At 33.7% G+C, this 26,665-nt stretch overlaps 1 protein-coding gene across 1 annotated transcript; it reads left to right on the plus strand.

The window, feature by feature from the left end:
- Window positions 1–8: 8 nt before the first annotated feature.
- On the plus strand, window positions 9–1,797 carry LOC116125354 (small ubiquitin-related modifier 2-like). The gene is made up of 4 exons (XM_031411090.1): window positions 9–66; window positions 868–931; window positions 1,275–1,424; window positions 1,653–1,797. Exons 2-4 carry the CDS (start codon window positions 896–898, stop codon window positions 1,719–1,721), a joined length of 255 nt encoding a protein of 84 aa, XP_031266950.1. The 5' UTR covers window positions 9–66; window positions 868–895; the 3' UTR covers window positions 1,722–1,797.
- Window positions 1,798–26,665: the final 24,868 nt, after the last annotated feature.

Consider the following 26,665-nt stretch of genomic DNA (forward strand, 5'->3'; position numbering starts at 1 on the left):
GAACTTCTCTCAACTCTCTGATTTATAGTTTCACAAAGAGTTTTCTTTCCACATTGAAGATCGCAGGTAAGTCTCATTTGCCACTTTTTTTTTTTTTTTTTTTTACCTTAATGCAAATTAAAAGTTCTATTTAATTTTTGAAGCATTTTTCACAAAAGAAAAACTAGAAAAACGAAAAGAGTTTGAGAAATATGGAGTCGAAACTTAGAAATCATTTAAGTTGACAGACAGATTTATTAAAAAAAAAATTTGTTTTTTGAAAAATATTCAAGAAAACTTTTAAAAAACACAGATTGGAGGTGGGATATAGAGAGATCTGGCCTCCAAAGTTCCATTCTACCTTAATTCGTTGTGATTTGGCTCACATTGTTACAACATGTGGATTGTCTTTGATCTTGCCATGTAATTTTTCTTTTAAAAATATTTTTCAAATACACATGTAAGGGTTTAATACATAAGTTTAGAATATACTCATACAGTTAACGGTAACTTTTAATTTTTTTTTTTTTTTTTTATTGGTCAAAATAAGCCGCATCACAAATTCACAATTTTCATGGTAAAAAACACTAACTGATGGGGGAGTGTTTGATAGTTTTCACACTCTTTGGGATAGTAATGTTTTGAAGTTTCAGAGGTGTAATAATATTCATGATCTATTAATGGAAAGTTGTTCAATTCCAGAACTATCAGTTTAGAGTAATAAAAAAACTTTTATTTTTGCAGAGAGCACTTTTTTGATGTTTTATGGGGGAAAAAAATCAGAACTTTTGATTTTGGATTGTGACTTTAGGTTTAATTCCTCTTCTTTGTTTAAAGCTCTTTCCTTTATTATATTGTTAACAAAACAATTTTCCATTTTTATTGTAGGTGTGTCAAAGAAGTCAAGGAAATAGCCATGAATGCCCCCATAAAAGTCATCGTCAAAAATCAGGTAGTATGCTTCAACTTAATAAACAATGATAGTTCCAAAAAAAAAAAAAAAAGGAAAAAAAAAATCATTTGTACAAGTCCAATTTTTGCCTATTTTAAGACTATATTTTGATTGATTATAACTATTCTATCTTAGTCAAGTCTAGGCTTATTTGTGTTAAGTTATATATATAGAATAGAGATAATTCATGAATCCTGTGTAGTTGTACAATGAAAGTAGACAGAAATTTTGTTTAATTCTTTGTCTTATACAATCAAAATTCTGTGTATATATTTGTTGTTTCTTTTGTATTTTGTTTTCAACTTGTTTAGTGATTGGATTTATTGTTTTGAGTTGATTGTAGGAAGGAAATAAGTTGGTTTTCCAGGTCAAACGTGACGTCAAGCTAAGGAAAGTTTTGAATTTGTATTGTGAGAAACAAGTTCTGCAATATGGGACTGTTAATTTCTTAATTAATGGAGAACGCTTCGATCATGACCTTACTCCTAATGAAGTAAAGTTTTTAAACCTTTTTTTTAATAATATTTATGTATGTATTCAAAATTAATAATGTTCTTTTAACTTGAATGCATATATATATGCAAAAGTTGATGTCTGACTACCAGTTTTGTGCAGTTTAAGTTGCTCTGTCTGTTATTTAAATGTTCTGATTTGATATGCTGTTCATTGGACGTCTTATGATTTTTGCGATTCTAATAGAATATTTTTACTTCATTTGTAGGTTAAATTAGAGGAAGGAGATGAAATCGATGCATTGTTACCCGCGAATGGAGGCGGTCATCCTTCATGAATGTTTTAAGATTGCTTGTAATCCAAATCAAACTTAAGTTTTGGATGGATGAAATTAATCAGGGGATGTTTGAAAAATGAAGACATTGGGATGATTTACACGATTCCATTTATATGAAATATATGGTTAATTTGGTATTTGTCACTTTAGTGATAGATAAAATTGTGTTTGGCCATTTTTATTTGAGAAAATTGAATGATTAATTACTAGATATGAGTTTATAAGTATTCGCAGTATGATGCCATGACTCATAAATGAGATCAAACCATTGAAAATGTTTATACAAAATTTTAACATAGTTTTTTAGACTTCAAATTAAAGCTTTTGGATGAGATTAAATCTATATTGTATTATTTTCAATCTATATTACATATATAAGTTTTATATCTCTTACTGCAATATTCTTTTTTCAACCTTCTTAATGATCAATTTTAGAATTAGAACATAACATTGGGGAATTTTAAATTCAAATTACAAAGTAAACTCTACAAATGCTAACAAAATTGACTCTAAAATTGATTTCTCACAATCTCCACACTAGTAGTTTGGCTTTATTTAGATATATTTGACGAGTCCGTGCATGTTAAGAAATGATCAATGTTTTTATACTGTATGCAGCATTTTTTTTTTTTTTTTTTTTTTTTTTAAGAAATGAAAAACCCGAAAGATGTAAATGTTTTTAGAACCAATGCCAAGAAAATTAATTCATTCGCTCAATAATTATCTTTGCCAATGATGTATAGTAAATTAAATTATATGGGTTTATTAAACTATATGGGTCTCTTTGTTTTTTTTTTTTTGGGGGGAAACCTCAGGGGTGTCAAAAAAAACCTCTACCTGATGAGAAACGTGGACCTGTGGTTTTAACTCAAGCTATTAATGACAATACCATATTTAATACAATTTAATCTCATCTACTTCAATGTCAGAAAATTAGTTTAAAAGATCAAATTATTAAATGTGCCATGAATTGGTTGATACACTTTGACACGAATAATAAATGAGTTGGTTTGGGTTGTGACCTTTGACAGAAATAATTAAAGAATAATAATTTGCGTACTAACAGGTTTTACTAACCAGTATACTAACCTTTGTTAAAATCACACATAGTATCTATACTATATATATAGTATCTGTACTATGCTTTAAGTTAGTACTTAAAATCTGTTAGTACTCATAACATTATCCATAATTAAACGAATCAGGCTTGGATTAAATATTTATTTGACGCAACGCGGCAAGTCATTAACCCGTTTTAACACTCGTACTTGTATACTCTAGAAAAACAAAATATCAAAAAGTTACTATAGTACTTATATGATCTTTAAATGTAATATGCAATTAATAATTATTAAATATAATAAATACAATCAACAATAGGGATGGTTTGTTATATTATTTTGGATATGATTTTTGAAAAAGTAAGAGTTGGATGGTTATTACGAGGTAAGATTTAAAAATTAAAAAAATACTCTCTAGGTTTATTAATTTACTAAAGACCCTTGTAATAAAACATTAAAAATTAATAAAAACATCCTCACCCATCCATTAAATACCGGCAGTTGACCATCACCGCCGAAGGGTGGTCGAGTCGCCATGTTAGCGCACGATCGGCTGGATTTGGCCGGTCGTACACAAATATGACATTTTTTAGTCATATCCACTGTGGATTTGGCTGGAAAAGCCTAGATCTACGGCTAGATATGACTGTTGATGGCCATATCTTGGCCGTCGTTAATGACTAGCTACGACAAAAAATTTGACCGTCAACGGCTAGATCTTTAATTGTAGATCTGGTAAATCGGCACACTATCAGCCAGATCCAGTCGGTAGTGCACCACTGTACAAGATTCTGGCCACCTGCCAGTGGTGGTGGCCAGAATCTAGCAAATGTGGATGGGTGAGGGTGTTTTTGTTAATTTTTAAACTTTTTTGGGTGTTTAGTTAAATTAACAAACCTAAGGGGTTTAAAATTAATTAAATAAAATGAAATATGATTTTCAGAATAGGGAAATAAATGTTTATTTTGAAAAAAATAGGAATAGGATAATGTAAAAACAAGGAAACAAACATACCCATATTTCTTGCAAAAGTTGTTGTCTTGACTACTAGTTTTGTGCAGTTTAAGTTGCTCTGTCTGTTATTCAAATGTTTTGATTTGATATGCTATTCATTCAATGTATTATGATTTTTGCAATTCTAATAGAATATTTTTACTTCATTTGTAGGCTAAATTAGAGGAAGGAGATGAAATCGATGCATTGTTACCTGCGAATGGAGGCGGTCATCCTTCATGAATGTTTTTAAGAATACTTTGTAATCCAAATCAAACTTGAGTTCTGGATAGATTAAATTAATCAGGGGATGTTTGAAAAAATGAAGACATTGAGATGATTTACACCATTCCATTTATATGAAATATAAGGTTAATTTGGTATTTGTCACTTTAGTGATAGATAAGATTGTGTTTGACCATTTTCATATGAGAAAATTGAATGATTAATTACTAGATATGAGGTTATTAGTATTTTCAGTATGATGCCATGACTCATAAATGAGATCAAACCATTGAAAATGTTTATACAAAATCTTAACATAGTTTTTTAGACTTCAAATTAAAGCTTTTGGATAAGCTTAAATCAAGATTGTATTATTTTCAATCTATATTACTTATATAAGTTTTATTAAATTTTAACCATTTAAAATGCTTAAAAATTATTTATAAATTTTTTTTTATCACCGAGGGTATCTAGACTAGTTTGTGCGTACTTCAATTAATCTCTAGGAATTTTGAAACTATCGGCTAGGTAAGAGTCTCAATATTCAACTCTATTAGTGCTTTGGGGAACTCGAACTCAGAAGCTTGTGAAACCTCTTTTGGCTCTTTTACCATGGGGATATCTACTTATGATTATTATTTATAAAATTATATTATAATTTACATAAAAACATAAATATTATGTTATAATTATTTATAAAATTATGTTATAGTTTACATAAAAACATAAATATTATGTTACTTCACTGCCATTTTAAATATTGGTAATAAGCTATAATAACAATTATAAGTATTATGCAACTACATTTTCCAGGAATTATTTAAAACATGCATAAAATTGATTTGTTTATTTTTTTTACAAAGACATGAGAAATATTTTTCATAATTGAGAGGGAAAAAAAAAAAAAAAAACATTTAGAATGAATTATTGGAAGCTTTGTTTTGTTGAAAAGGTCAAGCCAATTTATTAACTGTTTTTATTGAAATTGTTGATTTTGGTTTTTCAACTCAAATTTTTTATTTTTATTTTTTTTATTTTTCAGTTAAAACATAAATAAAAGAAGGTTTCCTATTTTGATCAGCATATGGATTCCTAGTTTCCTCAGGAAGAAACAATATCAAGTGTTTATATATATATATATATGGATATCTCACTTTGTTTTGCTATTTCACGTCTCCTTACTCGATCTTCTTTACTCTTTTCTCCTGTTTTCACGGCTCTTTCTAATAAGAACCATGCCAATGTCTGATTACCATACACAAGCCTTGACTTATTCAGATCAAGTTAAGAAATTTCTTAAAGAAAATGGCCTAAATTTTCTAGTTTTTCAGCAACTCATGGAGGATTTCAGAAACAATAAAATTAGCATTGAGGTTCTTGCCGAGAAAGCTAAGGAACTTTTTAAAGAAAATAAAGATTTGCTGGTGGGATTCAATGCCTTTTTGCCTGAGGATTCTAAAATAGAAGTTGGTGAGCTTGATGCCCCAGGGGAAGAAAATGGTCGTGTCCAAGGAGCTGTTGAGTTTCTGAACAAAGCAAAGCTTTTTTTAAAAGGTAATGACTCTGTTTATCAAGCTTAGTTAAATGCTTTCAATGGAACCAACAAGGATGTAGGTGATGTTTACAATAAGTAGCCGCTATTCTAGTTGGACATCAAGATTTAATGGAAGAGTTTAACATATTTGTGTTGTCTTCTGAATAGGGGAAGAAAGATCCAATAAAGAAGAAGAGAAAAACTAGTCCTGATCATCCTGAGATGGATTGTAAAGATTGCGTGAACAAGGTCTGCAGAAAGTAGTTTTAAGAAAGGATAGGAGAAAAACTGTTGAAGAATAAAGAAGTAAGTTAGCTGTTAAGTAGTTAGTTTCAAGTAGTTATTAGTTTGTTATAAAGTTAGTTAATTAGTTGAGTCTAGAGCTGGGCTTTTGGGCCCGGGCCCAAAAGCCCAGCTCTAAAACCCGGTCCTAGGACCGATGCTTAAGAGGACCAGACCTAGGAGGCCTGGTCCCAAAACGGGACCAGGCCTAAGGAGGAAGGCCCGGGCCCTCCACTGGGCCCTCCTCCAAGGCCCGGGCCTGCGCCTAAATTTTTTTGTATTTTTTCAATGTAGTCCCTGCCAAATTACATAAAACCCCCTGTTAATTTTAAAATAAATATAAATTACGAGGGCTAAAATAAAATTTTACAAAATTTATAAAAAAAAAAAAATTCTTCCAGGTCTAAAAAATTTATAAAATTTATAAATTTTACCCCTAAAAAATACTAAAAACCCCCTATAAAATTTCATTTTGCCCAAAATATAAAAAATTTGAGGGGGAAAATGAAATTATCCAAGGCCCATGGGACTGGTCCTAGGACCTGTCCTGAGCCCATGGGACCAGTCCCGACTAGGCCTAAGGCCTGCTCCGGGTCCTGGTTTTTCTCATGGGCCTGGGACCCATGAGTGACTGGTCCTATTTGGGACCAGTCCCAAACGGGCCCGGGCTTGGGCCCGCAAGGGACCCACCTCTAGTTGAGTCAGTTAATGTTTGTTAAGTTTGTCGTAGGATTGCTGTATATAAAGCATACACTGCTGTAACTCTGTTTTTCAATTCAAAATGAATTCAACATCATTTTTCCATATCTGAGTTAATTTCATCATGGTATCAGAGCATTTTTGCTTCCTCTAAACACAAACTTATTTTTTTCCTTCCAAATTTTTTTACTACTTTCTGCACTCTATCAATGGCGGCCTTAACCTCCAATTCAACACAAGACATTTCCAATCCCTATTACCTTCATCCTAATGAAAATCCTATTGTTGTACTTGTTTCTCCTGTCCTTGATGGTCCTAATTATCATACCTAGGCACGAGCTATGAAGATGGCATTGCTATCCAAAAATAAGTTGAAGTTTGTTGATGGCTCCATTAAAGCCCCTCCACCCACTGATTCTTTGTTCTCTGTCTGGGAAAGATGCAATACTATGGTACTTTCTTGGCTTACTCATTCTCTTTCATTCTCCATTACTAGTAGCATCTTATGGATAGATAAAGCTTATGATGTATGAGATGATCTTCAAGAACGTTTTTCATAAGGAGATATTTTTAGAATTTCAGATTTACAAGAAGAGATTTATGGTTTTAAACAAGGGGATCGAAGTGTTACTAATTATTTTACCGAATTAAAAATTCTTTGGGATGAGTTGAAAAACTTAAGGCCACTTCCTGCATGTACCTGTGCAACACCTTGTTCTTATGGAGTATTGACAACTTTCAAGAAGTATCAGAATAGTGATTATGTCATTCGGTTTCTTAAAGGACTTAGTGATCAATTTGCTGTTGTCAGACTCAAATCATGCTCATAGATCCTCTTCCTCCAATCAACAAAGTTTTTTCTTTAGTTTTGCAACAAGAAAGACAGATGAATTTTGGAGTTGCTAAAGTGTTTGTTAATAAAGCTGTTAAAGAAAATTCTCAACCTAACAAATCACAGAACACTCGGCGGTTCAATCCAGCAAATTCACAGCACAATGGAGATAATCGATTTTGCACATTTTGTGGCAAACCGAGACTTACTGTTGAAACTTGCTATAAAAAGCATGGTTTCCCACCTGGTTACAAGTCCAAAAGTCACAATCCCACTGCTCATAATGTAACTGTAGAAGAAAATGGCACAGTCTGCCTATGCAGTCTGATACTACTGTCAATAGTCAAGAAGGTTATGGTGTTTCTTTGACTCAAGATCAATACCATCAATTGCTTGCCTTGCTCCAATCAGCCAATTCTGAGCAACCATCTCATGTGACTAACCAAGTTGTTGTTTCTCAACCTCAGTCAACCCTTACATATCATTTTTCTTCAGTTCCAGGTAACCATTTTGCTTTAACCTGTGCTAAATCTTCATTATGGATTGTAGATACAGGTGCAACAGATCACATTGCCCATTCTTTGTCTTCCTTTGATAGCTATAAGCTAATCAAACCAATCTTAGTCACATTACCGAATGGTTCTAAAATCACTTCTCAATATTCTGGGGTTGTAAGTCTCACTAAAAAATTGGTTCTTACAAATGTACTTTATATTCCTGAATTTTCCTTTAATCTGATATCTGCTACAAAATTAACCTCCTCACTAAATTGTTGCCTGATCTTCCAACATTCTTATTGTTTAATCCAGGATCTAACTTTGTAGAAAACGATTGGTTCAGCTAAAGTGCATGATGGCCTATATGCAATAACAAAATCTTCTATTTCTATAGCCAGCCCTGTACAATCTCCGTCTGTCTCTTTAGCATCAAGTACTGCATTGTTTGATATTTGGCATTATAGACTTGGCCACATATCTGATTCTAGAATAAAATACTTAGCTTCTTGTATTCCTAGCCTTAAATATCATGATAATAAAGCTTGTACCATTTGTCATTTGGCTAAACAACCAAGGTTACCCTTTCCTATAAGTCATTCCAAAACTTCTAAATGCTTTGATATAATTCATGTTGATATTTGGGGTCTTTATTCAATATGTTCTATTCATGGTCATCGATTCTTCTTAACTATTGTGGATGACTATTCTAGATTTACATGGATTTATTTGATCAAACAAAAATCAGAAGTTAGGCAGCTGGTTCAGTCATTTTTTGCTCTCATAGAAACCCAATTTTTAGCTAAAATAAAGACCATTTGCACTGATAATGGTGCTGAATTTATAATGCCTCTTTTCTATGCCTCAAAGGGAGCCTATCATCAAACAACATGTGTTGAGACACCTCAACAAAATGGTGTGGTGGAACGTAAACACCAGCACATTCTAAATGTTGCTATATCTTTACTTTTTCAGTCTAATTTGCCCAAAGAATATTCGACCTATGCAGTACTTCATGCCATTCACCTCATCAACAGAATTCCTTCCCCTATCTTACAAAACAGATCACCATTTGAACTTTTATATCAAAAATCTCCTCATTATGATTCATTAAGAATTTTTGGCTGCTTGTGTTTTGCTTCCACTTTACAAGCTCACAGAAACAAGTTTGATTTTAGAGCTATGAAGTGTCTCTTCTTAGGATTCCCATCTGGTACTAAAGGATTTGTTTTATTAGACTTGCATAATGTCTTCCTTTACGAATACATTTTCCCTTTTTCAAAACCTGCAGATCATTCAGTACCCTTACCTCAAAATTCAACCGTTTTTGACTCAGATCCTTGTCCTCCTAAAGACACTTCCTTATCTACTTCATCATCATTACCACCTGATAATTTTTCCTCTACTGATTCTCCTGTCCCTTCTCCTGTTATACCACCTGACCGTAACTCTAAAAGATTGAGAAAGCCTCCTTCATACTTAAGGGATTATCATTGCAATATGGTCACTGCACCAAAACGTTTGGTCCTTTAGTCAGGTACTACTTATCCCTTATCTTCTGTTCTTTCTTATTCCAACCTTTCATCGAATCAGCTTCATTTTACATTAGCCGTTTCAACTACATTTGAACCTAAGACTTATGCACAAGCCATTAAACATGACTGTTGGAGACAAGCCATGCAAACATAAATTACTGCCCTTGAGCAGAATCACACCTGGACACTCACAGATCTCCCTCATGGCAAGTCCCCAATTGGTTGCAAATGGGTGTTCCGTGTTAAGCATAAAGCAGATGGTTCAGTAAAGCGTTATAAGGCTCAGTTAGTAGCCAAAGGCTATACCCAAACTGAAGGTATAGACTATTTTGATACTTTCTCATCGATGGTCAAAATTACAACTATCAGATTGCTTCTTGCTTTGGCTGCTACTTCTCATTGGCATCTTAAGCAACTTGATGTCAATAACACTTTTCTCCATGGTGATTTACTTGAAGAAGTATATATGATATTACCTCCGGGTTTTAATTCTTCAAATCCTAGCAAAGTTTGCAAGCTCCAAAAGTCCCTTTATGGACTTAAACAGGCCAGCAGACAATGGTTCTCCAAGCTTACTTCTGCCTTAGTTTCTTTGGGTTACACAAAATCTTCATCAGATTATTCTCTCTTTGTTAAATATTCTGCTTCTTCTATAACAGTGTTGCTAGTATATGTAGATGATGGTATATTAGCAGGTAATAATTTAGCAGAGATTGATGCTGTCAAAGCTTATTTAGATGATGCTTTTCGGATTAAGGATCTTGGTGACTTAAAATATTTTCTTGGCTTGGAGGTGGCTCGTTCCCAGTCTGGTATTGTATTATGCCAAAGAAAATATGCTCTTGACATTCTTTCTGATGCTGGATATTTGGCTTGTAAGCTTACCAAAACTCCAATGAACTACACTTGTAAACTCACTCAAGCTATGGGTGATCCCTTATCTGATCCCTCCTCTTATAGAAGACTGGTTGGTAGACTATTATATTTGACTTCTACACGGCCTGATTTGTCTTTTGCCGTTCAACAACTTAGTCAATTCCTTGACAAGCCTGCATCGGTTCACCAACAAGCTGCTCATCATGTTCTTCGATATATAAAGAGTTGCCCTGCTTATGGTTTATTTTTTCCAACTGAATCATCTCTTTCCTTCAAAGCTTTCAGTGATTCTAACTGGGCTGGATGTTCTGATACACGAAAATCTATCACAGGTTCCTGTGTTTTCATTAGCTCTTCCTTGATCAGTTGGCATGCCAAGAAGCAATCCACTGTCTCTTGTTCTTCATCTGAGGCTGAATATCATGCCCTTGCATCCACAACATGTGAAATTCAATGGCTTCATTACTTGCTGCAGGATATTCATGTCACTCACTCAAGATCAGCTATCCTTTTTTGTGACAACAAATCAACTCTTTAGATTGCTGCCAATCCCACCTTCCATGAACGTACCAAACACATTGAAATTGATTGCCATATTGTAAGGTAGAAAGTTCAAGACAGTTTGATTCATCTCATGCCATGCTCTTCTTCAGATCAGTTAGCTGACTTGTTCAAGAAAGCTCTGCCACCTGCTCAATTCCATACCAATTTATCCAAGCTGGGAATGCTTAGCATCCATTCTCCAGCTTGCGGGGGGATGTTGAAGAATAAAGAAGAAGTTAGTTAGCTATTAAGCCGAGTTAGTTAGCTGTTAAGAAGTTAGTTTCAAGTAGTTATTAGTTTGTTATAAAGTTAGTTAATTAGTTGAGTCAGTTAATGTTTGTTAAGCTTGTTGTAGGATTGCTGTATATAAAGCATACACTGCTGTAACTCTGTTTTTCAATTCAAAATGAATTCAACATCATTTTTCCATATCTGAGTTAATTTCATCAAAAACAAGTCCTAATTGCGACGAGGTGGATTCTAAAGATTGCATGAACAAGGTTTACAGAAAAGGGTTCGCATTCTTTGAGAAAATCAAAAGTAGTTTTGGCAATTTTGGTGAGTATTTGAAGTTTTTGGAGCAAATCCCTAAGTACAATAGTAAAAGGATTGAGATTGGTGGTGTTGTTCAATGGGTGGCAAAGTTTCCTCATCTTCTGGCTGAGTTTGAATAGTTTTTATATGAATGTCCTAATCTCAGTGGAATCAAGGAAGACAAATCAGTGAATGTTGAACATAAAAGGCAGAAGATAGATGTAGAGAAAATGAAAAACAATGAGAGGTATAAATGCATTGAAGATCATATGGATTTCTCTAACTGTGAAACTTGTACTCCTAGTTATTGTAGAGAAAATGAAAAGCAACGAGAGGTTTAAATGCATTGAAGATCATATGGATTTCTTTAACTGTGAAACTTGTACTCCTAGTTATTGGAGTATGCCTGAGGAGGACGGTGTCCCAAAGTCCAACCTGCAGAGATCAGATTTGGATGGTGATGCTTTAAATAATCAATGGGTATGCAGAAAAGGCAAGTGAATTTTAAAACTAGGAACCTAAGTAAGTATGAAAAGGTCTTTAACAATTGTGAAGACAGTAGATATGAAGCTGATATGATGTTGCATTTGTTGAGATCGTCGGCCGAGAGAATAGACTTATTATTGAATGGAGAGAAAAAACTTGATTTCGAAACTCTAGAAATACCGTTCAAGATTGGAGAGTATCTCAGCGTATTATATGAGAGGTGTGTTGAAAGGCTGTATGGTGGTTATGAGTTGGAGATATTAAATTACAATCTGAAGATTGGGTTGCCTCTATTATTTTACCTATTGAACCAGAAAAAAAAAGGAGTGTGAATTAAATGAGCTTATGGCTTCTGAACAATCGTGTCTTTCTTGGCGGATGATGTAACATTTTAACACTTTTCAATAATGTTTTTGTATTTATGAAATATAAGGTTATTTTAATTTGAACTATCGAACTAAATATTCAAAACATGTAAATATCCATCATACTGAATTGCATCCTGGTCTTGGAAACCAGTTCTTTTTGTTGGAGTTGTCGACTACTTCAGCATTAATGGGTAACGGAGACGCACTCGAGGGTCCCGCTGTAGGATTTCTTTTAAGTTATTAATTCCTTTTTGGGTTGGGCTTAGGAATATGAATCCTTGTAAAACTAGGTTTAATCTCTTAAACCTAGTATATAAACATACTTTTCTCTTGTTATGAGTGTGAGAGCAATTCATTCATTGTAAACGAGAGAGGTGAGGCATATTGCAATAATATTGACTCAGCTGGACGTAGCCTACATTGGGTGAACCAGGGTAAATCGCGCGTATTATTTTTTCTTTGTTTACTGTTTGATTTGTTTTACTATTATATTTTGTTGGTGTTGTTGTCTCTATTTCGTTCACTTTTCAGTAAAATATCTTGTCTCTTAATTAAATTGAAATGCATGGAAGACCATGACAGTCTCAAGTTCTTAGTTCTGGCTTCCATAAACTGGAAAACTAGTTTCCCTTGCTCTTCTTTTTGCCTTATGATCTACATGATCGGTTAAGCACAATAGAACTCATATATTATTACTATTATATAATACTGTATTCATTTGAAAATAAGTTTGGTAAGTGCAAGTGATGAAGCAAGGAGGACTTAATTGGAACACAATCCGTGGCCAATGGAGGCTTATTGGGTGAGTTCCATCTTATTTCAACCATATGGATGGCTCTTCATCTGATTATGATCATCAATGTCTTGTGCTATAAAAATGTTAGTATATAAGTTACCGATGATGTTATTTGGCAAGTCGATTGGGTTGTAAAAATGTATTTGAGCTAATTAATTTGGAAAAATTACTAATGAATATATCAAGATACTCTGTCTTGTTTTAATTTGGGGCGATTTTTGTAAAAACCCGTTGTTAATCCTAATATATACTGCATATTCCTTGTGATTTTTACTTTTATATAAGGGGATTTCTGTTAGTTTTTAAAAGTTTTATTGGGAGTGCAATTGAAAGAAATGGAAGCTGTTGGGCATGCATGTCACAAGGGGGCAAACTCTCGAGGTTTTTGTAAGGAAAAGATGATATGACGGGGTTATATCGGAATAAGAAGATTTCAGGGGCATTTTTATTATTTCAGAAAAACTGGTTTATATAAAAATTGGACTGTTCGTCCAAATGAAGAAGAGGAGACAAAAGAAAAGAAAAAGGAGAGAAGAAAAGAAGTGGAGTTGACAGAGATGAAGTGAAGAAGGAAAATGATAGAAAGAGCCGAATCCCATAGTAAGTGTCAATTTTGTTTTATTTGCTTAATTTGTTGGACATTGACTTCATGAATTTTTATTATAAATTTCCTTGGGTTATTTGATTAAACTACATCTTCATCTTTGTTACTTTTGATATATTATTGTAGGAAACCACTTATATGTTGAATATTGATTAAATTAGAAGAAATGATTGCTCATGGGTAGTGTCGGATTGATAATATTGCGATGTTGCTGGAGTTCATATATGAATGTAACTGGCTGGAGTAGATATTAGAGAATGCTTGAGTTGAGTCTTATTTGTAATGGTTGCTGGGGATTATACTTACATGGGCTGGACAACATGTTAGATTATGACTCAGCGAGTAGTATACTAATAACACAAGTCTCAATCCAGAAACTTAAAACTTAAAATTGAAAAGTCAAATATGAATAATTTATTGAATGCTCTCCAAAATGAAAAATAGGTTTATATAGGATGACAACCAACCCTAATAAGACTCCTAATAACAACAGGAAACAAAAACTAAATCAATTAAAACAAGAAAATCCGAAATAAAATAGGAAAAAACACGCAATTAACTAAAACAGTCCCAAAACATGCCAAAACAGTGGATTTTGACCTCGAAAATGACCTCCAACCAGCTAAAGCAATTGCCACATCGACAGGCTCGAAATAAACTTTCTAACGGTATCTTACAGCCCCGTAACTCTTTCTGAATAAAATGTTATGACCATTTGAATGGAGCATGCTCATTTAGGTCCTTTGGACTTTACGCACGGACTTCTGACGTTCAGCCCGCTCTATGAATTCATCCGCCAGACATTCTACGTCAAATTATGATTGAATTGTGTTTGTAATTACATTGTTTTGGTCGGATACTACATTTGCATGCACTTGGTTGGAATACCTTTGGGAAACTGGTGGATTTGAGTTTGAAATGCTGACATTTTGGAGATCATCTTTGTAATATCAGTCTGGTAAGATGAACAAAATCGCATATGGTAACATGGAATTTAAAACTGTGGTATCACTGAATACACACTGAATAAACTTTTGGGGGTATCACATCATTTGGAATTTGGATTATGAAATTTGAAATAAGTTTTTGCAAATTATTAATTAAATAAATAATGCATCTGAGGTTGGTGTTCACTTAACCTGCTGATTTCTCACAATACAATATTATATAAAGTCCACATGGCCTTTAGCTTGCAAATGGGTGGCAAAAAGTTGCTATAAATAGCCTGCACAATTTACACACATTACATGATCAGATCACTATAAATAGCATATATATATATATATATATATGAAAGTAAAATTCAGCACATAATTAAAAACATCAAGAAACATATTAAAGGTTAATTAAAACATAATTATTGATCAAGTAATGACAAGAGAAGGAGTTGGAAACGGAGGGACTGGTATATTCATAGTTCCTTCTAACATCAAAATCACATTTTTCATAGGACGCCGGAGATTAGGGTCATCTTGAATACACAACAATCCCACCTTCGCCATCCTTTCAAGTGCTTTCATGCCTACTTGACCTTCTTTTTCCGCAACAAGTTTGTTCAATTATTGGGCAATAAACAAATTATACACCAACGTAGATAGAAGAATTTCATCTGATGTTGAAACATTCACTTCGACATTACTTCTGCAACATATTATCTTGAAAAGCATAATTCCAAAGCTATAAACATCTGACTTTTTTGTTATTTGGCCATTCTTTTGCCATTCGGATTCCATATAATTGCTTGTGGTACTTTCTCTGACAACACCAACTATTCCATTTTGATTTGGCATTAAACGCTTTGCCAAGCCGAAATTGGAGATCTTAGCCGTCCCACAATCATCCATAAGAATGCTTCGGGGCTTAATGTCACAGTGAATTATTGGGACCTCACACTCTTCATGAAGATAATGTATTCCTCTTGCTACCTCTAAAGCAATTCTAACTCTTTCTTTCCAGAGGGGACGTCTTTTGACATTGAATATGAGATTGGAGAGGGAACCCTTGTTCATGTATTCATAAACAAGAATCTTCTTGGAATTCTCCACGCAAAAGCCAAGCAAACGAACCAAATGCCTGTGGTGCGTTTGGCAAACTGCAGCCATTTCTTGTCGGAACTTGCTTCCTTCTTCCATAGGATTTGAATCAAATCGCTTTACCGCAATCATCTTATTACCCTCACGTAAAGTCCCTTTATAAACTGCCTCAAAACAACTTCTTTCCAACTCTTCCTTAAAGCCATCTGTGGCATCCTCCAGCTCATTATAAGTAAATGATTGCATAGTGAACTCGTGTGTTAGGCCTAAATATGAATTTTCAGGAAGCTTTCTGTATCTAGTAATGCGGAATCTGTACACAAGGAAACTAGAGACCACAATTAGGAAACACAAGAACATTATAGAACCCAGGTTGCTGCAAGAATGGTAACAAGTTTTTTCTTGCTATCAATCACCGCTGTTTCATGTAGAATTGGGGGGCTAATTCATGGGCTACTTAGATTTGTGTTTCCTGGACTCCACTTGACAAAGACTGCAGAAGCTGGTTCATTATGATCTTCCATCCCAAACATAAGTGGAAGTTTGAGTTTCTTGCAAGTTTTATTCAAATATAAAACAGCTCCACAATAACAGTCATATAAGCAGGACTTGCTACAATCTTCCTTATTCAGTTCAAGCTTAGCGTAAGGTAAGCCTCCCAACTTCGTACTCTCCATCTTAGAAATGTTGTAAAACATCACTGGCTCCTGTTAAACAATCCAAAGGAATAAGAAAAAAAAGAGGAGCCTAGGGTTTCATTGATACTGCACAATGCAATCGAATACAAAAGAATGATTTAACCTAAATACAAAGAGACTATATATAGGCTAAACAAAAGAAACTGAAAAGACTATTCTACCCTTAATAAACAATAAAACAAAATAACCCTATATTTCTTAACATCTCCTCTCAAACTCATGATGCGGCGGCTATAAGCATCGAGAGTTTGCCAACTAGAAAACGAAAATGGGAAATAGAATGCGACTTGGTAAAGAAATCCGCAATATGCAAAGAAGAAGAAACAAAGGGCAAGGTAATGGTGCCATGCTTGAGATGATGACGAGTAAGGTGACAATCGATCTGAATGTGCTTAGTTCGTTCATGAAAAACTGAGTTGTGAGCAATCTGAATAGAACTCTGGTTGTCACAATACATAGGAGTGGGATGAGAAAGAGAAACTCCCATATTTGCAAGTAACCAATGTAACCAAACAATCTCTTTGGTAGTAGATGCCATAGCACGATATTCTGCTTCGGTTGAAGATTGAGAAACAATAGATTGTTTCTTGCTCTTCCAAGAAATAAGAGAATCACCCAAAAAGATACAAAAACCAGTAACAGACTTGCGATCTATGGGATCACTGCCATGATCAGCATCAGAGTATGCACGCAGCTCCAAGGAAGAGGTGGATGGAAGTAAAAGACTCTGAAAGACTGTACCCCTAAGATACTGCAAAATACGAAGAACAGCTGCCCAATGAACTGTAGTAGGAGAAGCAACAAACTGACTAACAACATGAACATCATATGCAATATCTGGATGAGTAATAGTGAGATATATCAAGCTCGCAACAATAGTACGGTATAAAGTAGGATCTGACAAAGGTAAACCATCAGAAGAAGAATACTTTGCGTTAACCTCAATCGGAGTATCTACAGTCTTATTATCAGTAAGTCTAGCTCGCTTAAGAATATCTGCAACATATTTCGACTGAGAAAGAAGATAACCTCTAGGTGAATAGGCTACCTCAATACCCAAGAAATATCGTAGAGAACCCAAATCCTTCATTTCAAACTGTCTTGCTAACTCTGTCTTCAAAATTGAAATACCATCAATATCATCACCAGTAATAATCATGTCATCAACATATAAAGACAGAATGATATGACCTGCATCAGTGCACTTAACAAAAAGTGCAGAATCATGACTACTAGAAGCAAATCCAAGGGAAGAGATCACAACAAAAAATTTCTCAAACCAAGCACGAGGTGCTTGTTTAAGACCATATAACTATTTCTTGAGCTTGCAAACATACCCAGAATCATGTGAAACACCAGGAGGGGGCGCCATATAAACTTGTTCTTGAAGATCTCCATTCAAGAAGGCATTTTTAACATCAAGTTGAGAGGTATGCCACTGACAAACCGAAGCTACTGCAATAAGAGTACGAATAGTAGTCATTATTGCAACAGGAGCAAATGTCTCTTCATAATCCATACCATACTGTTGAGAGTACCCTTTTACAACCAACTTAGCTTTGTATCGCTCAATAGATCCATCAGAATGAGTCTTGATCTTATACACCAAACGACAACCAACAACACTCTTATCAGAAGGTAGAGGAACCAAATCCCAAGTACCTGTCTTATGCAAAGCAGAAAGTTCCTCATCCATAGCTTGCTGCCAAAAAGGATCAAGAATTGCCTCTTTATAGGAAGAGCATTCAGAGAGACAATGAATATAAGCTAAAAAGGAGGTAAAAGATGAAGAATAACAAGAATAAGCAAAATCTGGTAACTTTGTGGACTTACGAATGCGTATGGATTGACGTAGAGGTGGATCCACAATCTCAGATGGAGCTTGAGGGACCATAGGAGAAGAGGGAGCTTCAGGTGTGCCGGAGAGTAAAATGTCAGTACCTGCAAAATGATCAGTACGAATTGGTTGAGTATAATGTAAAGGTATTAAGGTGGATTGACGTAGAGAAGGGGTATTTGAAGTACTAGGAACTTGAGATGACAAACTATCAGAATCCTCAGAAAAAGGATCTATACGAATAAGATCAGATCTAGTCAAGTTATGAGTAGTGGATGGAATAGAAAAGAAAGGTATATGCTCAAGAAAAACAAGATGACGAGACACATAAAGTTTTTGAGTTATTGGATCAAAACAACGATACCCTTTTTTACCTTCACCATAACCAAGAAAGACACAAATAGCAGATCCTTGCTGTGTTCTACATGAGGATGAAGAACGAAACAAGTACAACCAAAAAGTCTAAAGAAAGAATAATCAGAGGCATACCTATACAAATTTTCGAAAGGAGAAAAACTTGAAATATGAGAAGATGGAATTGTATTAATCAAACTTACAGCAGTAAGAATAGCTTCACCCCAACACACACTAGGAATAGAAGCAGACAACAAGAGAGAATGAGCAGTTTCAACAATGTGCCTATGCTTTCTTTCAACAACACCATTTTGCTCAAGAGTATCTGTACACGAAGTTTGGTGAACAGTTCCATCTAAGGCAAGCAACTCACAAAATTTATTAGAAGTGTATTCCCCACCCAAATCACACCTGAAACATTTGATAATAACAGAATGTTGAGTTTTGACAAGAGCTCGAAAGGCTGTATATATCTCAAAGAATTCAAAATGACGTTTCATTAAATAAACCCAATAATAACGAGTATGATCATCAATAAAAGAAACATAATAGCAAGACCCTCCTTTTGTGGCAATAGGAGAAGGGCCCCATACATTAGAATGAATCAAATCAAATGGAGAAGAAGAAACAAAAATACTTCGATTAAAAGGTAAAGTTGAAAATTTTGCCAGTTTACATCCACTACAATAAGAAATATCACAAGTTTGCAAATTTCCTAAAGCCCCTGTGGATGCCAAAAATCTAAAACGAGAAGATGAAACATGACCTAAACGAGAATGCCATAAATAAAAACTAGAAGAAGAAGGATTCAAACGAAAAGAAGACAAATCAACACTAGTAGCAGTAGCAACTGACACTTTTAACTCATCCAAAATATATAGTCCCCCCTTCCTATGGCCTATCCCAATCAGCTTCGGAGACTGCAGATCCTGCACATAACAAGAAGAAGAGGAAAAGGTGACTAAATTACCAGAATCACATAACTGACCAACAGAAGCAAGATTTAATGTGAGTTTCAGAATATGATAAAACATTAGGGAGAGACAAGTGAGGTGTGACAACATAAGCAACACTTGCTAAAGGCATAGGAGTGCCATCAGCAGTCATGATAGGAATAGAAGACGAAGAAGACATAGAAGCAAAAGATGAAGAATCTGGAGACATATGATATGAAGCACCAGAATCCAAGACCCATACAAAATGTGACATACCTGAAGAACTATGAAAGAACTGACTTACGGAAGAAGAAACAGACATAGCTTGTGGCTATAAGGAGAGAAACTTCTGAAATTGCTCAACCAGAGTACTAGGATCAGTGAAAGGACCTGATGAAACTAGTGTTGCAGTATTAGACAGTGGAGGTTTGTAACCCTAAGGTGGTCTATGAGCATTAGATTGTGACTGGTTGCCACGCTTCTAAGCTTGAGATTGTTGCTGCGATTGATTCTGTTGTCTCAGCTTAGGACATTGAGCCTTCCAATGACCTTTCTACTTACAGAAACTACACTCGTTGAAGGCAGCCCTTGTGTAAGGCTTATTTTGATTATTAAAGAGTGGCTTAGAAGGTACTGCTAACACAGAGGGATTAGAAGTAGAAAGAATTCCCTTTTCAGAATAAGACTTAAGATGTATTTCTTCAGCCAATAACTCACTAACAACTGAGTCAACAGAAGGAAGTGGAGAACCATGCAAAATTGAACCTCTAAGTCCTTTAAAATCACTGCGAAGTGCCGTTAAAAACTGTACTAACCATTGCTACTCTCTACGAGCAATATAGGCACCACATGCCTTTAATTCTTCAGATTCTATAAGAGCTAATTGATCCCAAAGATCTATCATAGCAGAATAAAACTCCTGAATACTCATATTCTTTTGCTAAAGAGCTCGTATGTCATTCTCCAATTGATACTACTTTGCAAAATTTGATTGAGTAAATAATTATCTTTGTCACTGTTGACAGATTGTCAAAATAAGTACATTTTGTTCCACTTTCCCACCCTTACACAATAGTTGGAGTAACTCGATTATTTTTTGACAATGTATTCAAGCTACATGGGCTTCCTAAGTTGATAGTTTGCGATCGTGATCCAAAATTTACTAGAGAATTTTGGACGGAGTTGTTTCATTTAAATGGTAATTCGTTCAATTTTTAGTTCTAGCTATCATCCACAAATGGACGGCCAAAGTGAAGTTGTTAATCAAATGCTCGAAATGTATGTTCATTGCTTCACTAGCTCTCAACCAAAGGAGTGGTTACGTTGGTTATCTTGGGTGGAATATTGTTATAACACTAGTTGGCATTCCACTGTTCAAAAAACTCCTTCCGAGATTGTCTATGGTCGAAGTCCTCCTCAATTGTTGAGTTATATTCCTAGAATAGAAAACTTGGCTGCAGTAGAAGAAGAGCTTGTTTCCTATGACCAGGTGCTTTGTGAAGTTCGAGATTGTATGGCCAAGGCTCAAGCTCAAATAAAAAAAATTATGATGCCAAGCATATAGAAAGAGAGTTTCAAGTAGGATATATTGTTTATTTAAAGCTTCAGTCTTATTGCCAAACTTCTCTTGCTCTGAGGAAAAGTACAAGCTGTCAGCTCGTTATTTGGGCTCTTTGAGATCATTGAAAAAATTGGCAAGGTAGCTTATAAGTTGAAATTGCCTACTCTGTCAAAAATACATCCAGTTTTTCATGTCTCTGTTCTTAAGAAGAAGCTTGTTGCTGATCATGTAGTGATAGATGTCCTCCTTGAAGTTAATTTTGCAGACCAACTCATTCCTTCTCCTCGGGCTATGTTGGACTAGTGAGTTCGTAAAGGCAAGACTGAGATTTTAGTCCATTGGAAGGGCTTGTCTCTAATATATTCAACTTGGGAGGTTCGTGATCTGATTCAAGAGCGTTTTCTAGATTTTACCCTCGAGGATGAGGATGCTTCATAAAAGGGGAGGAGATTTTACATGGTAACGTGGAAACTTATCAAAATACCAAGTCCACATTGGTCCACATTGATCATGTCTTTTTGTTTTGAACATGGAATTAGTTCCTTCATTTTGGATTTTCTTGTTTAAGTTTACGTTTGAGTTGTTAGCATTATTCCCTATTTTTGCTCAGTTAGTTTGGTTTTTGGCTTGTATTTAAATGATCTTTTATCATGAAATAAAGACATTGAATATTAGAAAATCTACAACTTACTATTGTATTGGAGGCCTTGACCCCTCGAAGTGTCAAGATACTTATTTCTTGCTTAATTGTTTATTTAGCAAAAGTGAGTGTACCATTGACTTAGTTTCTGTTAAATGTCCAACATCAACACTACTTACAGGCCTATATATATATATATACCTGTCAAGAGATTCTTGATAGTTCAAAAATTGTCAACAAACCTCCTTAACAGTTAATAACTGTCGAGACAGGGGTTTTTTTTATAGTATCAAATCCACTACTACAAAAGCCCCCTTCTCGACAATTATTAACTGTCAAGAAAGGGGATCCTTGCAAATGTTTTAAAAATCCATTCTCTTGACTCAGTCAAGGGATTGGTTCCCATGTTAACTAGTTGGACCAGTCAGTCTAACCGATAAACAACAGATTCATCTCTAAACAATTATCATTAGTCCTTATAAGTTTAAAAACCAGTAAACACACCCCTAAAATTTACCTATAAATCTCTATAAGTTTGAAATAAAGCAAACGCACCGTGCAGCATTTATTATTAATTATTTTTTCTCTCTCCTCATCACTTTCTTCTTCCTCCTTTTTTCTCTCCCTATCACTTTCTTCTTTCCCCCTTTTTCTGTCTCCCTTTCACTTTCTTCTTTCTTCTATCACTTTCCCCTTTCTCTACTGTAACCTTTTTTTCTCCTCTTCTCTTTCTTCTTCCTTCCTCTTTTCTTTCTCCTAATCTTCTTCCTTCCTTCCTTTTTCTCTTCATCTCCTCTTCTCTTTCCTCTTCCTTCTCCTCCCCCTTACTTCACTTGACAACCAAGAAGGTCTTGGCCATCACAATCTGGCCAAACGAGGTCTAAATCAGACCAACCACTTCTTCCTTCCCTTCCCCTTACTTCTCCTTCTTTGCACTGTAGATTTTAGAGTAAGTGAAGAAGAATAGAAGATGAAAATGGAAGATGCAATTTAGTCTTTTGAGATGAAAATGGTATTGAAATGAAATGGAGAATGCTTGCTGGCTCGACTGGTATTGAAATGAAATAGGGAATGAAATGATGCTACAAATCTAGTTTAAGAATTAGGAATAGAAATTTTTTAGGGTTCAAATGAACCCCAAAATAATGAACCATTTTAAGCCCCGGGTCGGTCGGACCGACAATTTTGTATTGTTCCACCTATCCATTATCGATCCAAAGTAGGTTGTATGGTAATTCTAGGTTTTATGTCAACCCAGACTGGAGTCAAGGTTAGCTCCTAGTCGAACCGGTTGAATCGGCCGGTTCAGGTTTTAAAACAGTGGTTCCTTAACATTTTTTGAACTGTCATTTAAGTCTCTACACTACAAGAATTTAGGCTTCTCACAACAAAATAATTTGTCACTATAAATATCAAAATTGTGACCATTTCTTTAATGTGAGGAATTATATTGGTTACCAGGTTGGTCACATTAAGCTTGTACTCTTAAGTGTATGGTAACGAAAGAGCGTTTGGTCACTATAGCCTAATTATTTATTGTGACAGTAATAATTTGTCACTTTAAACTAGTTTATTGTGATAAATTATTTGTAATAATATAAATCAATTTTTATCACTATAAGTAATATTTTGTCACAATTGATTTACATTTAAAGACCAAATGATAAGCTTTATGGTGAAAAAATCATATATTTTGACAAAATTGATTTTGACAAAATTGTGAATGGCGACTAAATTATTTGGTCATAATTTTAATAGTGACAAAAATTTATTTGTCATTTACTTTATTGTGACAATATTTATTTCGTCATATGTTTGTTTATATGACAATATTATTTATCAAAAATTGTATAGTGACAAAAATAATTTTGTAAAAAATTTAATAGCGTGACAAATAATTTTTGATACAAATATTTTTACATGACAGATTTTTTATTGTCAAAATAATATAAGCGTGACAAATATTTTTTGACATCTCAATAATGATAAAAATATTCATGTCTGTGCTTATAAAATATGACGAATCTTTTTCGTGAAAAGAATATTCAAGTGAAAAAAAGAAATTATGGGGAAATTAAAATCGTGATAAATTATATTTATCAAATTTTGTTAATAGCGACAAAAATATTTTTGTCAAAAACATGAAAAGTGTAGTGACAAAAATTTAAGTCATTAAATTTTGAGACCTTATATAATTTTTTTTTGTTAATATTAAAAGTGACAAAAATATCTTGTCAACAATTTAAAAGAGTAACAAAAGTTATTTTATATCAATTTGATCTGACAATTATATATATATATATATATATATATTTCACATTTAATAAATAAAATTATAAATAATTACCCTTTTTTTTTGCGACAATGGAACGTACAGCTATTATCATTATCAAAACTATAAATCCATATATCACTTTTAACTTAAGATGAAATTATATCAAGGAAAAATTTATTAAAATATATAAAGTCAACAACATTATAATTTTAATACGTTTAACACATAAAAGCTAAAGATAGGCTACTACGGCTATTTTATTGATAAAAATATGAAAGCATCCATGTGTTGATGGTCTCTTCTTGATCATTTTTTCATTCTGCAAAAAAAAAAAAATAAGGGTCATAGGAATATACATATAGAGAGAAGGAAAAAAAATAACAATAACCTAATATTACATTAATTGCTAGAAAGACTTTTAATTAAAACATAATTTTCTTTATTACGTTTGTTATATCAAAAGGTAAATAAAGAAGAAAACTAAAAAACGTCACTCTCCTTGATGTTTTTATTTTGTAAAGTGTTATAAATGTTGCATATAGGAAACCTTTTTTCTTATTAAATATACAAAAATATATATAATCTTCTTTATTGTAGACCTACATATTTATTTTTTTATTTAATTTAAAAAAAAACTAACTCTATAGATAGTATTTTATTAAAAATATCAAAACTAAAATATACTTTCTGATAATAAAAAAAAAAAATATTGTGCAAATTATGAGCTTACATTACCTTGATAGGGCACAAAGATCCCAAGAAGAGAAGGAACTGTAGTATGAATTTCATCAGAGAGAACAAGAGGATATTGATAAAATATCCATCAAGTCTCCAATACTTTGTGTGGGTTGCATCAGTCACCCATGAACCGCTCTCCAAGTTAAACATGGCGTTGAAATACCCTGATGGAATTTTCCCCGCTCTCCAAGACCAATGAATGACTGAAAAATGTGACAAAATATATTGATTATTCTGATGGAATAAAAGATGCAAAGCTTTTAATATATTGATTATTCTGCAACCTTAAAAATAGTTAACATGTCTAACTGGATATAAGGCACAAACAAATCACACCACAAAATCATCCTGTGACCAACATGAGGAAACTGATGGCACAAGAGAAAAAAGTGAAAGAGATGCGTACAGTGAATTTAGGAAGCCGGATTTTGTATACGTCCACAAGTTCCATCATTAGACTAAATAGGTCAGAAAAGGCACTATCCAACACCATTCCAGCAATTGAAGGATCTTCCGCTCCATAAAGAAGGCTGCATATTATTATGAAAAATTAATCCTTTCCAGAGATCTATGCAAAAAAAAAAAAGGAAACTTGATTTATCAATAAACAATACACTTATGTCATATTTATCTATTCTGAAAGAGAAAAAAAAAAAATCCATCAATAGCTTCGTAGCACATCACAAATTCTCAAGTCTGGTTAATCCTGTTTCCATCATTAGAGATTTAGAAAAGAAGCTGACACCGGTAATAAGTTGAGAAGTGACAAGACAAAATACCTAGTGACTGCTCCCATAGATCAAACCAAATACCAAGTTTCCAATACCCTGATGGAATTTTCCTCTATTATTATGATGAGAAAATTTGTGAAGTAATAAAGAGAAGATATATAGTTTTGAGAAATGGAAAAAAGTGACCAAGGAGACTTGTTATTTGGTTTGATCAAATGGGATGATGGAAAAAGAGAGACTTGGTATTTGGTTCTTGGAGATAATCTTTGTGAGTCCAACTCAATGCCATGATTGTCCGTATAACAAACAAAGATTGATAACAATGTTGAAAAAAAAAAAATGGAAAGAAGATGAAGGATTAGGAAAAGGAAACAGAATAAAAGTAATTAGGTTATTCATTTCGTAAATATATACTTGACTTTAATAGGAAATATATTTAAAATAGGAAATACACTTAAAAATAGAATTCGATTTTTAATTGTATAGATATAACTAGGTTGAAGTAGGAAAGATATTTAAAATAAGAAAGATACTTAAAAATAGTTTAGAATTTTAATTGTAAATATGTAATTGACTTAAAGTATGAAAGATATTTAAAATAGGAAAGATACTTGAAAATAGTTTAGAGTTTTAATTTTTACATCTTTAGGAGGGAATTAAAAAATAAAATTGCCGCCTCCTTATAAATTGCCTCCAAAATTTTTCCCACTCCAACAATTTCATTTATACGAACAACTAGACATTGGACTTACCCGAATCTAACCCAACCCAGGTCTAAACCCAATTAGACATTGGGCTTATTGTGAAGGAGAAGCTACCCTCTCACCCCTGCTCGCTCACCGACGAGTAGGACCACCACACTCATCGGGGAGCAGGTGCCTCGAATGAGTCGCCGTAGGCACACAATCTGTCAATGCTAAGAGAAGTATATACCATATTCAACACAAATTATATTATTTAGCCCTTCATAATTTTTATAAATTTTTACATGGCCTCCTCAAAATAAAAGAAAATATAATTCTCTTGATTAAAATATAAATTGTTCATTGAGTTAACCAAACTCATGATTAAATTATTTGAATAAGTAAATATTAATTGATAAAACTAGATGAGCTTGTTATTTGTTTTTTTAATAATAATTACTTAGTGTTGGGCTAAGAACAAAATTCAATGCATATATAACAAACAAAATATAATTTTGTTTTGTTACGATTATGTACTCTCTTTTCAAGTTTGTAATATAGATTTTTTTTTTTTTTCACTTAGTTTATATGTGCTTA

The sequence above is a fragment of the Pistacia vera genome, unplaced genomic scaffold (genome assembly GCF_008641045.1).
Source record: "Pistacia vera cultivar Batoury unplaced genomic scaffold, PisVer_v2 Contig104, whole genome shotgun sequence".
NCBI classification, from domain to species: Eukaryota; Viridiplantae; Streptophyta; class Magnoliopsida; order Sapindales; family Anacardiaceae; genus Pistacia; species Pistacia vera.